The sequence below is a fragment of the Pipra filicauda genome, unplaced genomic scaffold (assembly GCF_003945595.2).
Source record: "Pipra filicauda isolate LSUMZ 115617 unplaced genomic scaffold, ASM394559v2 scaffold80_size11013439_pilon, whole genome shotgun sequence".
NCBI classification, from domain to species: Eukaryota; Metazoa; Chordata; class Aves; order Passeriformes; family Pipridae; genus Pipra; species Pipra filicauda.
Genome location: NW_024104987.1, coordinates 8,630,143 through 8,647,943, shown reverse-complemented (window position 1 = coordinate 8,647,943; position 17,801 = coordinate 8,630,143). Strand labels below are relative to the sequence as shown.

Sequence of the window (17,801 nt, the reverse complement as noted above, 5' to 3'; positions counted from 1 at the left end):
TGTATATGGTCTTGATTTCTAAACATCTGCCTACTTAATCTGCTGTCAATGCTGTCGTAGCACCAACAGCCAAAGCGTCTCTTGACACCATGCCCTGAAATGGTAATTTGTTACTCAGTCCTCAAAAAAGGCAGGACCTGGATGCTTTCCCCACCCTCGTGTCCTGGAGCCAGCTGGTTCTGCTGACAGCAGAGAGGACTCAATTCCCCATATGTCTAGCCCAGTGCTGCTGGTGGGTATCTGAGCCTGATGCAACAGCCCTGGCTCCGTGGGAAGGCTGAGCGTGTCCTCAAAGTGCTAACAGGGACTTGACTGGCTGGTGAAAGTTTTGAAGGCCACTCTTCATGTAAATGCAGCTGCCCAGGGAAGTGGAAACCAATCCCCTTCCTTTTTCTGTGGGCCCTGCTGAAAAAGCTTGGAGTTATTTAATAGGTTGTAAAATTAGAGGTTGATTTACAGCATTTTTTGAACTGCCACAGTAAGATTTTTCAGACTAGGAATGTGCTTCCATGTCTTACACACGTGGTAGGTCTGCTATCTTTTGAGGCAACCCTGTGCAGGTAAATATTTTGGTTTGATGAGAAGAGCAAGGGACTGGGAATTAGGCAGATAAGTGAATGTGCGTGAGACTGCAAAAAAAGGAGCTTTTGAGGATGTACCCAGCATTTTTGCTCAAACTGCAGCGGTGAGGGAGGAGCTGGGTGTGTAATGGGACAAAGAGATCTCTGCATTTTCAAAGTGCTTTGAGGGTAAATGAAAATCCTCAGAGAAATGCATTTTGCACCCAGCATGGCTATGAGATGAAGCACATATTTCTGTTGTGCCTGTGTGAGCAGAGAAGGCACTGTCAGTCCTGCCAGCTGTTAATGTGCCATTATCTAAGTAGCATCAGATAAAATATTGTTCTCTAATAATTGATTTTAAAGTGCTTATTTGAAAGCTTTCCCACCCATGCACACCTGCTGTTTCTCTATGGTATCTTCTCTAATTTCTAATGTATCGAATGCCATGGGGATTGTAACAAAAAATGCCAGTAGTCAAGAGATAAAACAAAGGGGAAAAAAAGATTTGTTCCCTCTGTGTGCTGTCCCCTGTTTTCCTTGCCTGTATCTCTTGTCAGAATGGACAGCATTCATTCCATCCCAGTGAGCTGGGGCTCTGAGAGATGGATCCCTGTGCTGCAGGCTGCGGGCAAGGGCTCGAGGCAGCAGGAGTGCACAGTCCTACCGGAGCAGTGAAGGTCAGCAGGGTGCTCTTCCCCAGCTGCAGGGGCCTTTGACCTGGTCCCATATTTATAGTGCTTCAAATAGTGGTGTTCTGTAGGGCCTCAGTGCATTGAGCTGCAGAGTTATATGAAGCTCTTTGATTGTGGCTTAGTCCAGCAAGGTACAATTTCCTGTAGGGTAACCACATACCTTACAGTGCCAATTATACTCATTTTCAGTTGCTGTCAGGTACTGACTAATAGCACTCAGGCCCTGCTAGTTACAGAGGGGGTGTGAGCTCTGCAATGCTGGTCTGCAGGACCTGCCACACTTTCTGTAGCCTCTGTGCTATCCATGAAATTATGGATCAAATGGAAGGATCAGACATGTTGATGCTGTGACTCTGGTGTGATGCTGTATGTGTGGAGTCCCTATTAGGTCTAGACCCTACTGAGAGGCAAATCCCTCCCAGGATGGAGGAGAGGGATGTGGTGCAGCTACAGGTGTAGGAGGGCGTGGACACTGAGGTCACCTGCTTGAAGCTGGGATGGGGTCTCTGGCTAAGAGTCTGGGCTGCTGGGCCACGTTGGATCTGGGCAGTCTTTGCATCCATTTGTGCATTACAGATGTAGTAAAGTGCTTGCAAGTGCTGTTTTCCCCACCTGATGAATGCAGAGCCAGGCCCTTGTCCCCTGCTTGCTCTGTGCTGTGCCTTGAGCTGGGCTTGCCAGTGGTACCAGTGCTCCTGACATGCTGCTGCTGAGGATTTTCCAATGAAGTGGGCTCAGAGAACATAGGAATTCACTGTAGCCCAATACAGCTTTCTGTTACAGGAGTGGTGAAGGGCAAATTATTCCTCCCTGTGGGGCTTTTAGGTGCTGTTATTACCAGGCTCTTGTGTTCCCCTGGCTTGGCTGAGCTGGCTTGGCACAGGAGGTGCTTGGAGGCTGTGGGGATGATGCTAAGCAGATGTGATGCGGATCTCTGGGAAGGTCTTGGAAAATTCCTTGGATGCAAGTCAGTGCTGGTGGCTCTTGATTGTCTCCCATGACCCTTTATCCAAAGAATACACTCGTTCTTTCCAGGACTGAAAGACAACTCTGTTATCTTTGCAGCTGATCCATTAGGAATGTTAACAAAGCAGGGTAGGAAGAACGTGGTGCTTTTGCTCATGTGCACAGCCTTGAACACCCCACTCATCTACCTCTGTCCTGCACAGAAGGACTGCCCAGTTGTTCTTCCAAACACTTTCACGCTGACATGACCACATACTGATTTGCATCTGCTCTCCTACGTGGTTACTCTGCTGTCCATACACAATTTTGGGTTCCCTCATCACTAGGCATCATGAGTCTCTTTCACCCTATGCCATGCAAGCTCTGCAGAGCCCTGAATGAGAGCTACACGTTCACAAGAAGTGCATAAATAAATAAAATGTAGACAGAGAAACCTCCACAAGAGTGAAGCTGCCTTGTACGGTGCCAGAACAATCCTGTTCTGCATCCCCTGCCAAACTTCACTCCAAAGAAATGTCTGCCATTTAATTGAGCTTGGGTATATTTCTCTTCCATTTAAAAGAGCAGCCTTATAAACATCACTTCAGCTTGGGGGAGACTTGCCAAGGATAACTCAGTGTTGTTGGGAGTGGCAGCATGCTGAGAAATGTTCCCATTTCAGCTCACCTCCCCGGAGAGCAGGCTTTTCCTTAGGCTCACCCAGGTCCCACAGCAAGGAGATGCTAAATCTCCGGGGGATGAAGCTGTCATGCACCTTGCCAGGGATATATTTTGGCTCACGTGGCCTTGGGCAGAGCTCTCAGGTCTCCCTGCTTGTACCCCAAGGTTTCTTGCTCCCTTTTCCAATCAATCTGGCAGATCTTCTCTCTTCTGGGAAGTTACTTTGCTCAGAAATAAAGAGAACACAGAGCTGTGTGTTAGTTTATGCTAAAGAGAAGATTCAAGAGGGTATAAAGTGTAGTGCTGTTTCATGCATTGATCTCAGAGGACTTCAGTGAGGAAAACAAATGTTGTGAGCTTTCCTTTATTGACAGGAATGCAGCAGGACTTGTTCAAGGTCCAGACCTGGCACTGGAGCTCACCTCCCCACAGGAGAGCCAGAGGGGACACCCTGCCACACTGTCCCCCTGTTCAGAGCTAAGCAATTTGAGATATGAGCTGTTCTGGAGGAGTTTGCTAATCCCCAGGAGACACATATCCACAGCCCTTCTCCATCCCTGACTGTTACCCAAAGCTGCAAAGCTCCTTTCCTCCATGCACACCATCTCATTGCTCTGTTTCCCAGGCATGGAAGGAGGTTTGCCTGCCCTCATGTTCCCAGATATTCTGCCATTTGCTGAGCAGCAGGAGGAGGTAACACACAGAGAAGCTCTCAGGCTTGTACAGAGAAGCCTCGTGAAAGGTTGTTTCTACAGTTTCTAAACCCTTCAAAGGCAATTTTCAGGTGTAGCTTGTTGGCTCAGATGGGCTGTGGGCAGCTGCAGTGGGTGTCAGTGCAGCTCTGGGTAGTGCTGTGGATACCTCAAGCTCCCCAAGCTGCACATTTTGCTTGCTTATCTAAGGAGAAACAACTGCATTTAACCAATCCTGGGGTCATCTGACATGAGGCTGTTTTCCTGCAGACTGATAGCTAATCCATGTGGGCAGCATTTTTACATGTCAGTGATGGATTTACCTGACCATTCAGGGAAGCTCTAGATATGCCAGTGCAGCTCTTCCATAAGCACATTTCCAGAGATATCCATTCTTTTCACAGCAGGGCAGAAAGGCTGCTTTATTACTGTAAAAAAAAAAAACAACCAAAGGATATTTGCTGCACTGACCCTGGAGGCAGCTGCATAACCTGGCTGAGGCAGGGCAGAGCCATCTCACAGAGGTGGTAAACATGCACAGAGTGAGGGTTTTCCTGCTAAGATGTGTCCTGTCCCTTCCTCGCTCAGGAACATGGATGGTGGGTGCTATCCAGGTGTGGACATCTGATTCCACAGCACCAGCTTTGAACAAGGTTAAAGCCTTTCTGTAGTAAATACCTGTGCTTTTACCATTAGCAGCTGAAATTTGTTGTTTGTATCACAGCTGCTTTTGGAGTCGTTGGTCACTGTGCTGAACATCTGCTTGGGCTTTGCAAGAGGTACTCAGTGTCCTGGGGAGTTTGTGTCCTAAAGAGGGAGGAGGGACAAAGTTGGAGGAAAGAAAAGGCGAGTTAGTGATGAGAATCTCAAACACAGCAAAATGAACTGACTGGCCTGGGTTCACATGGAAGTCTGTGTTAGAGCCAGTTCCACTAAGTTTTCTTCAACTTCAGCCAAGTGCCTTCAGCACACCCCCACTGCTCCCCTCCATTCCATGGGGATATGTGGATTTCCTGGTGTGGGGAGGGCACAGTGACCACCTCCTGTTCCTGGGAAAGGTGTTTTGTTCTTCAGGTGTGGGGATGGAGGCTGGGCTTTTGCTTTTCCCCACCTCTGAGGAGGTTTCTTCCTCCAAGCAAATGTTTAAATTGGGTATCTGTGATTCTTAAAACTTGTCAGGTAATACTCAAGCACTGCAAACCTGAGTTTGAAAGCCTGTGGGTTTCTCTTTTCAGTCAGGGATTTTACCAGTCTGGTGTTCCTGTAGAATGGGAGAAAGAGCTTTCAGGTTGAGTGTAGAGCTGCTCTGTGCATTACAGTCAATTTTTCCTATAACCTGGACAGGGAGTCTGAGGGTGGCAGCTGCATGGATGGGATGGAGCCCTCTCCCAGCTGGGCAGAGACATGCCCAACCTCCCTGGGTAAAGGCAACTGTAAAGAACAACTTCAGTGCTGTCTGTATGAACACTGAGTGTCCAAAATCCCGTGGCTGGTCCTGCTGCTGGGTGCTTTGGTGCCTGTTGCTTTCTTTTAGAGAAGTTTTAGCTCCATCCATTAATCAAGGATAGCATAAATTAAAGCTCCTTCCTTGCTGCAGTGCAGAAGTGGGGCAGCATTGGGTTTATTCTGTTTCAAACACATTTCAAACTGAGGAAGAAGTTTTAGACAGCAGAAAGCAAGTCAAGCCCCAGCAGCTTACAAAGATGTTTTCTTCTTTAATTAGCTAAAGTAAATTGTAATCAACCCACCAGTTAGCACTGATTGATGCCAAAAGGGAAGCTGCTTTTACTATTTTTGGTCCATCAAAAAGAAGCTGGGGACATGATGATGTTCTAATTAAGCCAGATGGCCAAAGCTGCTGAACTGAAACCCAGCCTTGGAGGAGAGGGTAGAACAGCACAGGAAGGTTCAGCACAGGCTGCCCATAAAGAGAGGAAATGAACCATTTTCTGATGCTCCAAGGACTTGGAAAGCTTTGGAAGTTCCACCTCGTGTCCCCTTGTTTTGCACTGTTTCTAGCATGATGGAGTAGATCTTGTCTTTGAATACTGCAGGTCCTAGTAAATGGAATCCTTCATCATTCATGAGATTATTTGATACCTTAACTGTTATAATGTGCTGAAATGCATGTTTTCTGGAGTCAAAGGTCAGAAATGTTTGGGGTGTTCTGGTTTTGAGTTTGGGGTTTTTTTTAGTGTGAATTGATACGACTACATTGACTCCAGTGGAAATGAATTATTTTTATTGTTTAGAGACTTGACCTTACAGTTTTCCTTGGTAAGCTCAGTTTGCATGAAATAAGAAATTCATAACCTCAGTTGAAAACATAGGATAGGCAGACTTTGTGGAAAATTAGATGTGTATCTCTTCCAGAAATCTCAGCCTGAATGTGCCAGTCCTGGGCTCCCTGTGTGGTTTGGCCCATATTCCTCACAGTCAGACTTTCTTTTCCATGTGCTACCTGCACGCTCCATCCAATGCCAAGTGGGACCACCTGCTGCTTTCCTCCTGCCTCACTGCTCTCCAGGTTTTGCCAAGTGTTTCCAAGAGTATTTTTGCCTCCCTTGACTTCAGTGGAGATGCTTCTCCCATTTGAAGTCGGGTCCAGCATCTCCCAGGTGGACTGGCTGGAGTGGTGAAGCTCTGCCCCCCCAGAAGGGGTCCTGGGAGGGCAGCTGGGTCAGCTCCTGCAGGGCTGATGGCACCCTGTGCTTTCCTGCCGTGGTTGTACCTCGGAGCTGAGGTCTCTCCAGTCCCTGTTCTGGATATAGAACGGAAATTTTCCTCTGAGGATATCAGAGAAAACTGGCGACTCACCGACCCGCACGAACATTTTGCATGCAGCAATTCTGTTTGTAGAATGCTTGCAGTTAATGAATTAATTATGTTACACTCTCCTTTGAGCAGTAAGCCATAAACTAAACAAGTAATCAGCAGGAGGCTGGCTGCCTGTGTTTCCTGTAGTGTTTCAAATAAACGCAAACAGAAAAAGCCAAAGTACACTTTTTCTGCCCAATGTGCTCAGATTCGTGCACCAAATTCAATATGGAAAAGAAAACCTTGGAAGGAGGGTTGCTAGATTGGTTCCCAAAGCATGTGGGTACCTGTTGCCACTGGGCTGTGGATAAAATCTCCCCTCTTTTAAAATTTTGTTTTCTTTTTGAGGCATAGTGATTAAGAATTAGAAATCTGTGTCATGATACTTGATCCTCACATCCATAAGGGCTCAAAGAATTACTTTAGCACACTTCACTCCTGGCATTTGCCTTTGTTTTTCATAAGGATTAATTTATTTTGAGGACCTGTCCATTGGTGGGAGCACCCCTTGTGCTGCCTTTGGCAAACAAACAGGTCTTGGTTGTTTTGTGGCTGGAACTGCAGTTGGTGCCAAAGAATTAACCCTGTTATGGGAGTTCCAGGATGTTTGTGAAATGGGTGATGCCAGAATTGGCCAGGGACAGTAGTAACAGTCAGAGCTGCTGTGGTAAATCCTGTCCTGTCTGGTCCTGTGCCAGTGGATGTTTCACTCTATCATTGAGGCAGGTTATTTCACTGATTTTTGTCTTATATTTGCTCTTAATGTGCTATATCATCATCTTTGTAGACAGCTTTGAACTAGTAACAGCAGCTACTTGACATGTAATTAAACCTAATAACAGTTTAAATTATGCACGCTTGAGCGGTTTGGTCTTTGAAACTAAATTTATGATATTTGCACTTTCTCTTTTGGCAAAAACATGTGCTTTCCTGGCAGACAGATGGCTTTACAGGTGATAAACATTTGGGAAGACTAGAATGAGTTGCAAGACTGCAGTGTGCAAACAGAACACTGACATTTTGACTGGTGGATTCCCTCATCTCTAAGGACGTTGATGGGGTGTTTGCTCCTAGAAAGCAGAGTAAAATTGAGCTAAACTTTCTCTTGAAATGTTTACAGCATTTAGCCAGCAGCTGCAGTTTGACATTAAAGCTGCTCGAGGAGCCTTGTGGGAGTCACACACGTGTTGGGTTTATGGGCTTTTTACCCCGTAATTTTCCAGCCTGTAGCAGTTTTGGTTGATAGCTGCTTGGAGCACACACTAAGTGAAGTGAAGGAGCTTTGGTCATAGCATGTGACAGTCTGTGATGTACTTCAGTAGTAGGAGAGGTGATAAACTGAGGAAAATGTCTCAATTTTTAGAGCAGAAGTGTCTGGGCTGGCTTAAACCAGTTTTGCTCTTTCTGCCCAGCTAAAGTGCTCCTTAAATCCCATCTCCTCACCCAGCCAGCCTTGCCCATCTGGAGCTGTAAGTGAACCAAAGCTGTGCATGTGGATGTATCCATTGCCTGGATCCTCTCTGGGAGCATGTGCCAAGGTTTTTCTGCCTGGTTAGAGGCAGCTGAAGAGCTCCTGGACTCATTGTCTCACAGGGAGCAAGGTGGGACACCCCCACACGAGAAAGGGGTGGCCCAAAGCCACCTCCCCTTGTGCCCCTGCACCCACCAGGAACAAGGAGGGGGCTCAAACTGGACATGGGGTTGTTGACCAGCTTAAATCAGACTCCATCAGCAGGAGAGGAGGAAGGTCTGTGACTGCTGTGACCTGGCACATGGGAATTGGGCAGGGGTGGGTGCTGCACCACTCCCCAGGGTGGGTACCCACCCTGTCCTGGACAGAGAATGCACAGTGTGGTGACCAGCTGCTCTCTGCTGTGCTACTTGGACCATGGGACTTCTGTAAGAGTCCTGTGGTTTGAACAAAATGGAAAAAGGCTTTTTAAAATTAAGTGTCAGCAAACTGATGAGTAAAACTTGACAAATTGTGCTGTTTTGCCTCCTAAAGGCTGAAATGAGGCAATTCAGTATTTGGAAAAAGGAAAAAATAAGAGAATTTCCAGAAGGATTCTTAAATTCCTGGGTGGATTTGCAAATAGTTTGGGTAAACATAGACATCATCCTTTTCTGGCAAAGCCAGTATCCAGCTGAAAACATTGCCTGGCCCCAGCTGTAGTTTACTGCCTGTTTCAGCCACCAGAGTGGGTACCTGGCCTTTCTGAGCAGGTAGGAGCACTGCTGGGAACAGAATCTTTGCCCTGGCCCTCTTTTGGACACCCTGGTGTAGTTACAGCTGTACTTTCTTTGAGTATTGAGACATTGGTAAATGCTCTCTGTCTTAAATTAGACCCAAAATTGGTGGTTTAACTTCTGTTACCTGCAGTTCAGCTAGTGATTCCAGTCTGGGGCACCAGATACCCTGGAGACAGGGGACTTAAAACTTCAGGATGATGAAAAAGCCCCTGGTCTCAGTCCACAGAGAAGAAAGAACTAGGAAATAGGGTGCAGATCTGAGGTGTGCAAGCACATGGCCACATGTTCACGCAATTCCCTTTCACACCAATTTCAAATTTTATTTATGCAAAAGTCTGCTCTTGGGTCTTTGACTGATGATAGGTTTCTACAAGGAGGAATAAATAGGGCATAATATTTCTATAGCTATCATTGAACACACAATCTATGTCTTGGAGGAGGCAGTTCCTTCTTCATCTCTCACTGGCTGCTCTGGTTCCCCCCTTTATATTCAGCAGGCTCTCGTGGTTCATTTGCTGTGTGGTTTCAGGCAGAGAGCAGCTCTGGTGTTTGGTATCTGAGTGTGGCTGATGCCCCATAAGGTTAGTTTGGGATGGAGAGCTGGGACTCACACTGCTTGGGAAGTGCTCAGAGCCTTGCTTTTACCTGCAGGCTTGGAATAGTATTCCCTTATTGCTGTCTGAGCTCAGTGGTGGTGGATGAGAGTGTTTGAAGGAGCAAAAAACAATTCCAGCCTGGGGTGGAAATGGAAAGACTTGAATGAAACATCTCACTGTTTGAAGATGACCCTGTATTGATGGAAACATCACCCACAACCATGCCCTGACTCATGGGTACCCTTTCTCTTGGCTTTGTTGTGCTGATCTGACAAACTCACCGCAAGCCCTTGCTGAGAGACAGCACAAGCTTCAAATGAGAAACAAGACTGTGTAACCCAGAGCTGAGGCTGTGTGTCCTCCCAGCAAAGCAGGGAGCCCCAGCTCCCCTCCCTGGCATGGTGGGACCTCTGGCCTGGCCTCACACCCTCAGCACGCTGCTCATGGTGCCTTCAGGGTGCCCCCTGCCCCGACAGAGCCATGGCAGGTGTTCTGCAACTATTTTCTGTGAGATGGGTTGGTTGGGGTGGGTTTGGAGAAGTGAATCAGAGCAGAGCTGCTGAGGGTGAAGGGGTCAGACTGAGATCTTCTCCTGTGCCTTTTGTAGCTTCTGCACTGTCTGCTTTGGTGTGTAACACCTCAGTCAGCTGAGATTTGCAAACCACCCTTTCATTTTGACTGTCTGATCTTAGAAAAGATGGACTGTGCTTTCTAAAGGTGGAGCCCACAGTAGCTTTCATTCACAGCCATGGAAACTGCTCATCCTGAGCTTGTCTTGAGCTGGTCTGGTTCTTCCTGAGCAAGGAGAAGTTTAAATTGCTAATTAAAAAAAAGAAAAAAAGTAAAAGGAGGCTAAACTTTACTCATGATAAACACCTGGCTATATAAGTAGAAAATGGGTTCAGGTATTTAGATCAGATAATAGGAAAAAAATTTTCACTGAAAGGGTGGTCAGACTTTGGAACAGGCTACCCAAGGAAGTGGTGGAATCACCATCCCTGGAAGTGTTCAAAACACATGTGGATGTGGCACAGTTGGACTTGATCTTAGAGGTCTTTTCCAGCCTTTATGATTTTGTAGCAAGTGTTTTCACCTCAGTCCATGGGCTCCCTCTTCCTTACAGTGGGGTAAAAGATGCTTTACTTGACTAATGTGTCTCCAACCTGAGAAAACTAAGTCTGAAACTAGTCTGAAAACTAACAAGTACTGTCAGCAGAGGAAATAGTCAGGAAGGGAAATAGTCAGTCAGGAAATCAGGAAGGGGCTAATCCTGAAGTAGGACTTGCTGGCACACAATCAGGGTGTGGGTAAGGTGCCCCACCCACAGGACCACTGTGGATGGTGTGAGTGGAGAAGGTTGGGAACATAGCAAGGGTCTTCCAGTTTCTGCAACAGCTCAGTGTCAAAGCTCTCTGCACAAGAATCCTCTCTCGTGACGTGGCATCTTCCCCGTTCATAACAAACTTTCAGCTCACACATGACAGAACAGTCACTTTTCCAAGCATATCCCCCAGGGAGGCTGGACACAGAGCTTTCCCTGGCCCCGTGAGCAGTGGCCATTACATGCCTTGAAGGGGAAGAGATGGTTAAAGCCTGACTTCAGTTTCGGTCTCAGCAGAGCTCTCTGCCAAATGGCACCACGCCGCAGCTCTGAGTTCACTCCTGAGCATTAATTTGCTTCTAATTCTGTGCCTTGGTCAGAGTTGTGTTGGCATTGCAGCACTGTATCCTTGCTAATGGGGTAGCAGGGCTGATGCAAGCACAGGAGTGCTGTATGGACACTGGCAGCATCCCAGGGAAGGTACTTTTAGACTCACTGGAGACATGCCAGACATCACGGATGATATATTTATACTAATGACGCTTCATCAGCGGTGAAGGCCAGGACAGGCAACGTGTTCTTGGTGTAGGCAGGACTGCATTTGCTTTTTGTAGCAGAAAAACAAAATCATCTCCTGTGAAGGAAACAAGTTGTCTCACTCACAGGGAACCAGCACTTCTACAACTGAGAATATCAGGCACTCCAGTGGGCATAGCTTTGCCCACTGGAAATCACATCTGCTCACCCTCCCTCCTCTCCCTCTGTCCTTTCCTCCTGGACTTGGTGATGTAGGTCAGGTGCCTCAGGCTGGATGTTGTGACTTGTCAATGAGTGCTCTGAGAATAACAGCATCAGAGGTTCCCAGCTCCTCCTTGGAGGAGGTCAGAGGGTGGATGTCCTTGTCTGGGGCAGATGGTGCTGCCTCACACTGGTGCTCATGTGTTTGAGGTCAGCCTGTTATGGGATGCTGAGTGTTTCCTGACTGTGGCACTGTCATGGAAAGCCTGTCTTGCTGACATGAACTGTGGTGTAACTCCACTGCAGACACCTGGGTGAATGGAGAATCACCAGTGCACACACAGGAGTGCAGAATAAATGTGAGTATGACCAAAACCAGGACAAGCACTCCTGGTTATGCCCCATCTACGTTGTCCAAATTCTACCTCAAATGCAAACCGGATTGTGTGTCACAAACATCAGCTGTTTTCTCTTTATTTCATTGTTTTCAGTCCTCATACAACTACAAATTTAGCATCATTGCTAGAGAGGAAAAAAAAAAAAAGAGGAAAATACAGCCATTCATAGGATAACATAATTTCAATCGCTGTGAGACAGCTGATACCATTAAAAATCATGGCCCTGTTATAGGCTTTCATTACTGATGGCTACTTGAGGAGACGTACACTATAAAATATAAAGATAAAAAGTGAAAGGCTATTTAGATAGATGTTCAGCTGAATGCTGCTGGCATCAAATCAGTGGCACTGGAGAAAATGAGAACAGACATACGGCACAGCCTCTGGACTAAATGTGTGCACATCACGGGTCTGCCAAGGCTTCACCTTTATGGTGTACACTTTAAATCAAAGCAACATTGGAATCAATATTGGTTGTTCTTGGAGATAGATTTTTTACCTTCAGGCACTGCTGTTTCCCAAAGGGGCGTGAGCAAGGACATATGTCTCTGTGCAGTGCTGGCTGCTCGTGGACAGGGATCTCCCTGAAATCCTCTGGAACCGATTCCTCCTCTGGAAGTACCCGCTGTTGCTGCTGAGGGACCGCTGCCTGTTCTTCAGGTACTCCCGGTAGTTTTTGGTGAGCAGGGTGTAGAGGAAGGGGTTGATGCAGCTGTTGCTGTAGGTCAGGCAGGTTGTCAAGTAATTAATGTTCTTCATCACCTTGGGAGATAAAGGGAAGGATTCGTAATACTGGAAGAGGAGCTGCCATATCCAGAAGGGCAAGAAGCAAGCCCAGAACACCAGCACTATGGTGAAGATTAAATAGAGCACCTTCTGGTTGGGCAGCCTCTTGGTCTGTTTGAAGGAGGCTGTTTGTGACACCCAGTATATTTTAGCCAGTCTGATGTAAAGGTAGCCAATGATCACCCCTGGGCCCACGATGCTGGTACCAAAAAGGATGGTGAGATAGACTTTGTAGGACAGCTTGCTCCAGGTGGGCAGGCAGATGCTTTTGTTGTCCCTTTGCACCAGCTGGATCATGATGAGCATCGGGAGAGTGAGCAGCAGTGACACCAGCCAGATCACAACAGCGATGGCCTTGCGGTAACTCTTGGACCTCTTCACCGTGTCCAGGGGCTTCAGCACAGCAAAGTAGCGCTCTGTGCTCATGACTGTGAGGGTGAAGATGCTGGCATGCATGGTGAGGAAGTCCAGACTGAACAGGATGCGACAGCCAATGTCCCCAAAGTACCATTTCTGAATGAAGTAGGTCCCGACGATGAAGGGGATGGTGAGAAGGTAGAGCAGGTCCGCCAGCGCGAGGTTGATGATGTAAATGTACATGGAGGCGGAAGATCGCAGGTAATGGCACATCACCAGCAAGGTGTAGACGTTGCCTGTCACCCCAATCACACACATGAGGGAGAGGATTGTCCCGATGGTGCAGATGGCAATCATGTCCTCCATGGAACCGGTGGCTGACATCCCATCCCTGGTGGCATTGCCAGAGGTGTTGGACCGGATTCTGAACAGGCTGTCCTCACCTGTGTCTGTCACCATGTAGGGGGTGGCAGAAAAGTGGCTCTCCAGCTCGTCAGTTAGAGACATCCTCCCGGGGTTTAAAAGCCAGAGGCTTTTCTCATGCCACAGGGATCTGAAGGGGTTCTTCTTGTTCTGAGAAACGTGGCTGCTGGGAGATGGTAAACCATTTCTTAGTGGGGTGCCATCTGAGGACAACCTGCATTCTGCTCTAGAGGAAAGACATCAAAACCAACATATCAGAAATCTGCCAGAGCAACACAAATGATCCCTTAGAGTTACCTGTCCCCTGAGTACATATCTGCACTGCCTGCCTGTACCTGTCTTTGGCACTGAGGCCACTTGTGTAAGGCTTATTCTGTCATTATAGGAGCCCAGATGTGAGGTGTGACATCTCAGAGGTTGTGTGTATCACTGGAACTGCTTACTGCAATCCTTAAATTCAGCTTGAGATTGGAGGAAAAAAAGCATCCTTCCTAAATTCCTAACAATGACGTAGAGAGCATGATTGCTTAAACCTCTTTGCTACATTTTTAACTCTGAAGGAGTGAAAGATCCCCAAAAAAGGGAAAACAAACTTTGGATTTACCATTTGCAGTCCAGTTGTCTGTTCTGTGTTAGTGATGCACTCAAAGCCCTGTCCAGCATTCCTGCAGTGTTTCCAGAGAGCAACTTCCCTTGAATGAGAAGCTCCTCCTCTGTCCTGACCTGCAGCTTCAAATGGTATTTGAGTGATGGAGAGAAAGGCATTTTCTATCTATAAAGCAAGGTGCAGGTTTCACTGTGGGTTTTATATGGCTGTAAACACAGGGTTTTTCATGCTGTCACACACCTATTTCAGAGAGACCTGTCTGTGAACCTGCCTAAACAGCCTTGAGCAGGGAGGTGTGAGATTGCTCTGCAGTGTGCTAGGCAGGCAGTCACTCTTTGTACGTGGAGCTCTTGGTGAGATCAAGCTCAACACTGTGCAAATCATGACGGTGTTGCTTTGGATTCATACTGCTCTGGGGGTAGGCAAAGGGACATCAAACCTACCTGAAAGAAATGCTGAAGTAGCTACAATGCCCAGATTTTAAGGCATACCAAAAGCTTGTGCCATCCTAAGCATCACTGGACACACAGGTGTGTTTGCACTGTGTGTTGTATGGTGCTCAGACTATCTCTTTTTATAGAAAATGCTGAGGAAGGAGTGCTGGACTGCCTTGTTCCTGTAGGGCTCCACATACAAAGACTTCCCTCTGCCTCATTCCACTGGGCAGGTTGGGTTGCTTGTATCCTGGGAATTTGCAGCTTTTCCCAGTAAGTTTTGTGTCCCTTTGTCTCTACACCAGCTCTGACTCCTTTGCCTTTTTCCCCTCAGTAGCTCCTTGGTAGGAGAATGACAGTTCCAGGCCCTCCTCTGCTGCCCTTGTGTCACCCGGACAGTGACCTCTGTGGCACTTGAGGATGGACAATTTTCATCCTCTTTGACTTGCCCTCACCTTCTCCCTGTTACCACCTGCTGAGGATGATGGGAGCTACGGGGATGTCATGCAAAAACTCTGTATAAAAAAGGACAACCCAGTACAGATGGAGGTTTTTCCTCACTTAGCAATTGGGATAGAGCTGCAAAAAAAAAAGAGAAATACACAGAGCCCATCTCCCACCCCAGTCCCTTGAGTACACACATCCAAGGGGGAGAGATGAAGAGTGGCTCTGCAGTGGTTAGTGCTCCTTCAGGACAGGGCTCTTCTGGGCTGTCCCCAGCAGTTTCACCAGCATCTCAGCTTTCTTGGATCTTGCAAACCCAAATCTGCCTCGTCCCTCCCCTGCTGTGCTGTGCAATCCCCTCCTGCTTGGTGTTGGGGATGTGTAGCCAGTCTGTCCATGCAGCAACTCGTTCACTTTATCAGTGTTCATGTAGGAGCTGTGCTGGCAGCAAAAGCCTCATGCATGGAGACGTGGATGCTCCAGGAGCTCTGCCTGCTCCTCTGCCACAAGATCACCAGCACACTCGGTCAGAAACAAATGGCTCTGCATGGGATGCTCCAGCTGAGCCTGGAGCTGGTCACAGGCTCTGTGGGCTCTGTGTTGGTGATAGCTCGTTTTCAGGAGCATGTTTCCATGGCTCAGTGCTGTCTGCTTGCTGAGTTCTGGGCACTTGCAGCACATTTGTGCCATGCTGGTGCTGTGACAGCTCCTGCTGGAGAGAGCTGAGCCCAGTGCATCTCCCTGCTCTGCTCCTCTCCTGCTGAACCTGCCTTTTGCTTCATTCATAAAATTCCTACAGCGTTAATGCAATTCAGACCTTCACCCCTCTCCAGGCAGAGCCCACAGCTAGGCAAGTCCTCACTCTTAGAGGAGGAACATTCAGCCAAATGGGGAAACCTTGCATTGTTTCATAGTTGCTGCCGTTGCTGCACTCGTACATAAACACGCACACACACATGTACACACAATAGAGAGCTTGTTATTCCAAGCAGCCATTCAAGCATCTTATGGTCTAAGCAATTCTCCCAGCCAGTCCTGCCTTTCCCTCTACCATATCATCACACAGGAGTACCATGCACATTTACAGCTGTAAACAGAAATGAATTCCTCCTGCTCAAACCTTGCTTTTAAATCCAGCAGATGAAGTTTCCTACGAGGGGAAAAAAAAAAAATCAATCTAGTAGTATCAAAGCTGAAACTTCAGGAAAGAAAAAGGGAAAGAAGAGAATCCTTCTTCCTGGGCAGACAGCGAGAGATCCCGGCGCTCCGTCGCAGCTGGAGAGGCAGCGGCAGGAAGGGAGCGTGTGCTGCCCAGCCAAGTATGTTTGAAATCTGTGCGCTCTTAATACTCACATTCCCCTCCCTCCACTCGTGCCGGCTATTTCTGTTCCTCGGTGACGTTCGGCATAGCGTGGCTTTGGCTGCAGCCAGTGGAGAGCTTGTTTAAAGCAGCAGCATTTTGACAGCCGGGGCTTGTTCAGCCGGTTCCCCCGTGCCTGGCTGGGAGCCAGCTGGGGGGGGAGAGACGTGCAGGTTGTTTCATCCCGGGACCGGGGATACGAAAAGCCATCCCACTCCTCCTTACATCGCTCCGGAAAGGGCAAATTCCCAACGCTGCCCGGGCAAAACCATCGAGTCTGGGGAAGGAAGGCGAGTGGGCTGGGGAGGGTTAAATTCCTGCGGGAGGGTCGGCTGCCCAGGGAAACGGCAGAGCTCCTTGATTTGGAGATCAATTCCGAAGTGAAGCCAAAGTTTATTTGGGTTGGATGGCGTATTAAGGGACGAATCTGAGCGGTGGGATCGCGCATGGCAGCATCTGAGATATTTCAGGCTGGCAGTAACGAGATGTTGCCCGGCTTGTTTGGGGTTTGGTTGGTTGCCCTTCCCCAGGGATACTCAAGGAGGGTAAAGACAGAGCGAGATCAACCCAGCACCTCAAAACAACACCGTGTGAGGAAGGGGCTGGTGCTTGGAAATGCTGAAGCTCAGCTCTGGATTATTTTGTGAGCAGCTGAACGTTGTGCTGGTTGCTTGCACTTGATGGGATTGTTCTTTCTCTAGTTCCCTGCTTTACCTCTATGGACTGCAGGGAACTGTCCTGATTTATGCCAGTGGGAAGTGAGGAGCACCAACCTCTCCCAGATATGTCCTGCTGGACACAGGTGTGTGGGAGATGCCTGTCAGGCCTCTTACTTGCTTCACTGGTTTGCACTGGGCACCCACTGGATTAGTGATGCTTCCCAGCATGGGGCTCCAGGGAGGCAACAGCACCTGGCATGCCAGCTGGCCCTGGCACATCCATCCTGCATCGCTCTTCCTAAAAACTGTTTGCTCCTCTAACTTTTTCCCTGGATACTTGTCTGATTTCTTCCATGTTTTCAAACTCTTACACTTTGCTGGCTGTATGCTCTCAGGTACATCTTGTCCTCCTGAGTGGGCCCCCAGTTTTGCTCAAGCTGCTTGGGGTGGCTGTGGTAGCACCTGGACAGCTTGGTGAGCTCAAGCTGTGGCTGTCTCCACAGAGGGGCAGCTGGAGGGTAAAGCAGGGCCCTGCTCAGTAACAGGCTTTTGAGTGGGGTGAGGGCTTGGCTTAGGAGCAAATCCTCATGTAGAGGCTTGATTTTGCAATGAAAATGGATTTTACGTTAGCAGCTCTAACAAGGGCTGGCTGAGGAAACCCCAGCCCAAACACCCTCACATACATGTGTTTTGCTCTGAAGATTTGCTCTAAATCTTCCTTTTGTGCTTGGCCCCTAGAAATCCTTAGAAAAGCATGAGATGGGAGCTGCTCCTTGGGCTGCTTTGTGAGCAGATCTGAGCTTCCCATTGTCAGTGACTCCAGAGAGCAGGAGCAGTCCCTGGGTAAGCACCAAGAGCAAAGCCATTGGCAAAGTGCTTTATTTGTTCCCAGTGGGAAGGTCACTGATGTGGCAGTGTCCTCCTCCCAGGCAGAGCAGGGACAACCTGGTGCTGGTCCTTGAATCCCTTTGCTACTGCCTGCATGTGGCTCAAATGGCACACGGGCACAGGCCATGGGTGGGTGCAGTGATGCTGACT

At 48.1% G+C, this 17,801-nt stretch overlaps 1 protein-coding gene across 4 annotated transcripts; it reads right to left on the bottom strand.

The window, feature by feature from the left end:
• Positions 1-11,737: 11,737 nt before the first annotated feature.
• On the bottom strand, positions 11,738-16,397 carry LOC113985104 (urotensin-2 receptor-like). 4 transcript variants are annotated; one of them, XM_027715668.2, is made up of 2 exons: positions 15,865-16,397; positions 11,738-13,485 (listed from the first exon to the last, which is right to left on the bottom strand). In XM_027715668.2, exon 2 carries the CDS (start codon positions 13,341-13,343, stop codon positions 12,195-12,197), a length of 1,149 nt encoding a protein of 382 aa, XP_027571469.1. In that variant the 5' UTR covers positions 13,344-13,485; positions 15,865-16,397; the 3' UTR covers positions 11,738-12,194. The 4 variants fall into 4 exon arrangements, with proteins under 4 accessions (XP_027571469.1, XP_039246230.1, XP_039246232.1 ...); XM_039390296.1 differs by having other exon boundaries at positions 16,098-16,397; XM_039390298.1 differs by having other exon boundaries at positions 11,738-13,480; positions 16,098-16,397.
• Positions 16,398-17,801: the final 1,404 nt, after the last annotated feature.

Coding starts and splice junctions, on each gene's coding strand:
- LOC113985104 (XM_027715668.2), bottom strand. CDS start 13,343: ATGTCTCTAACTGACGAGCTGGAGAGCCACTTTTCTGCCACCCCCTAC.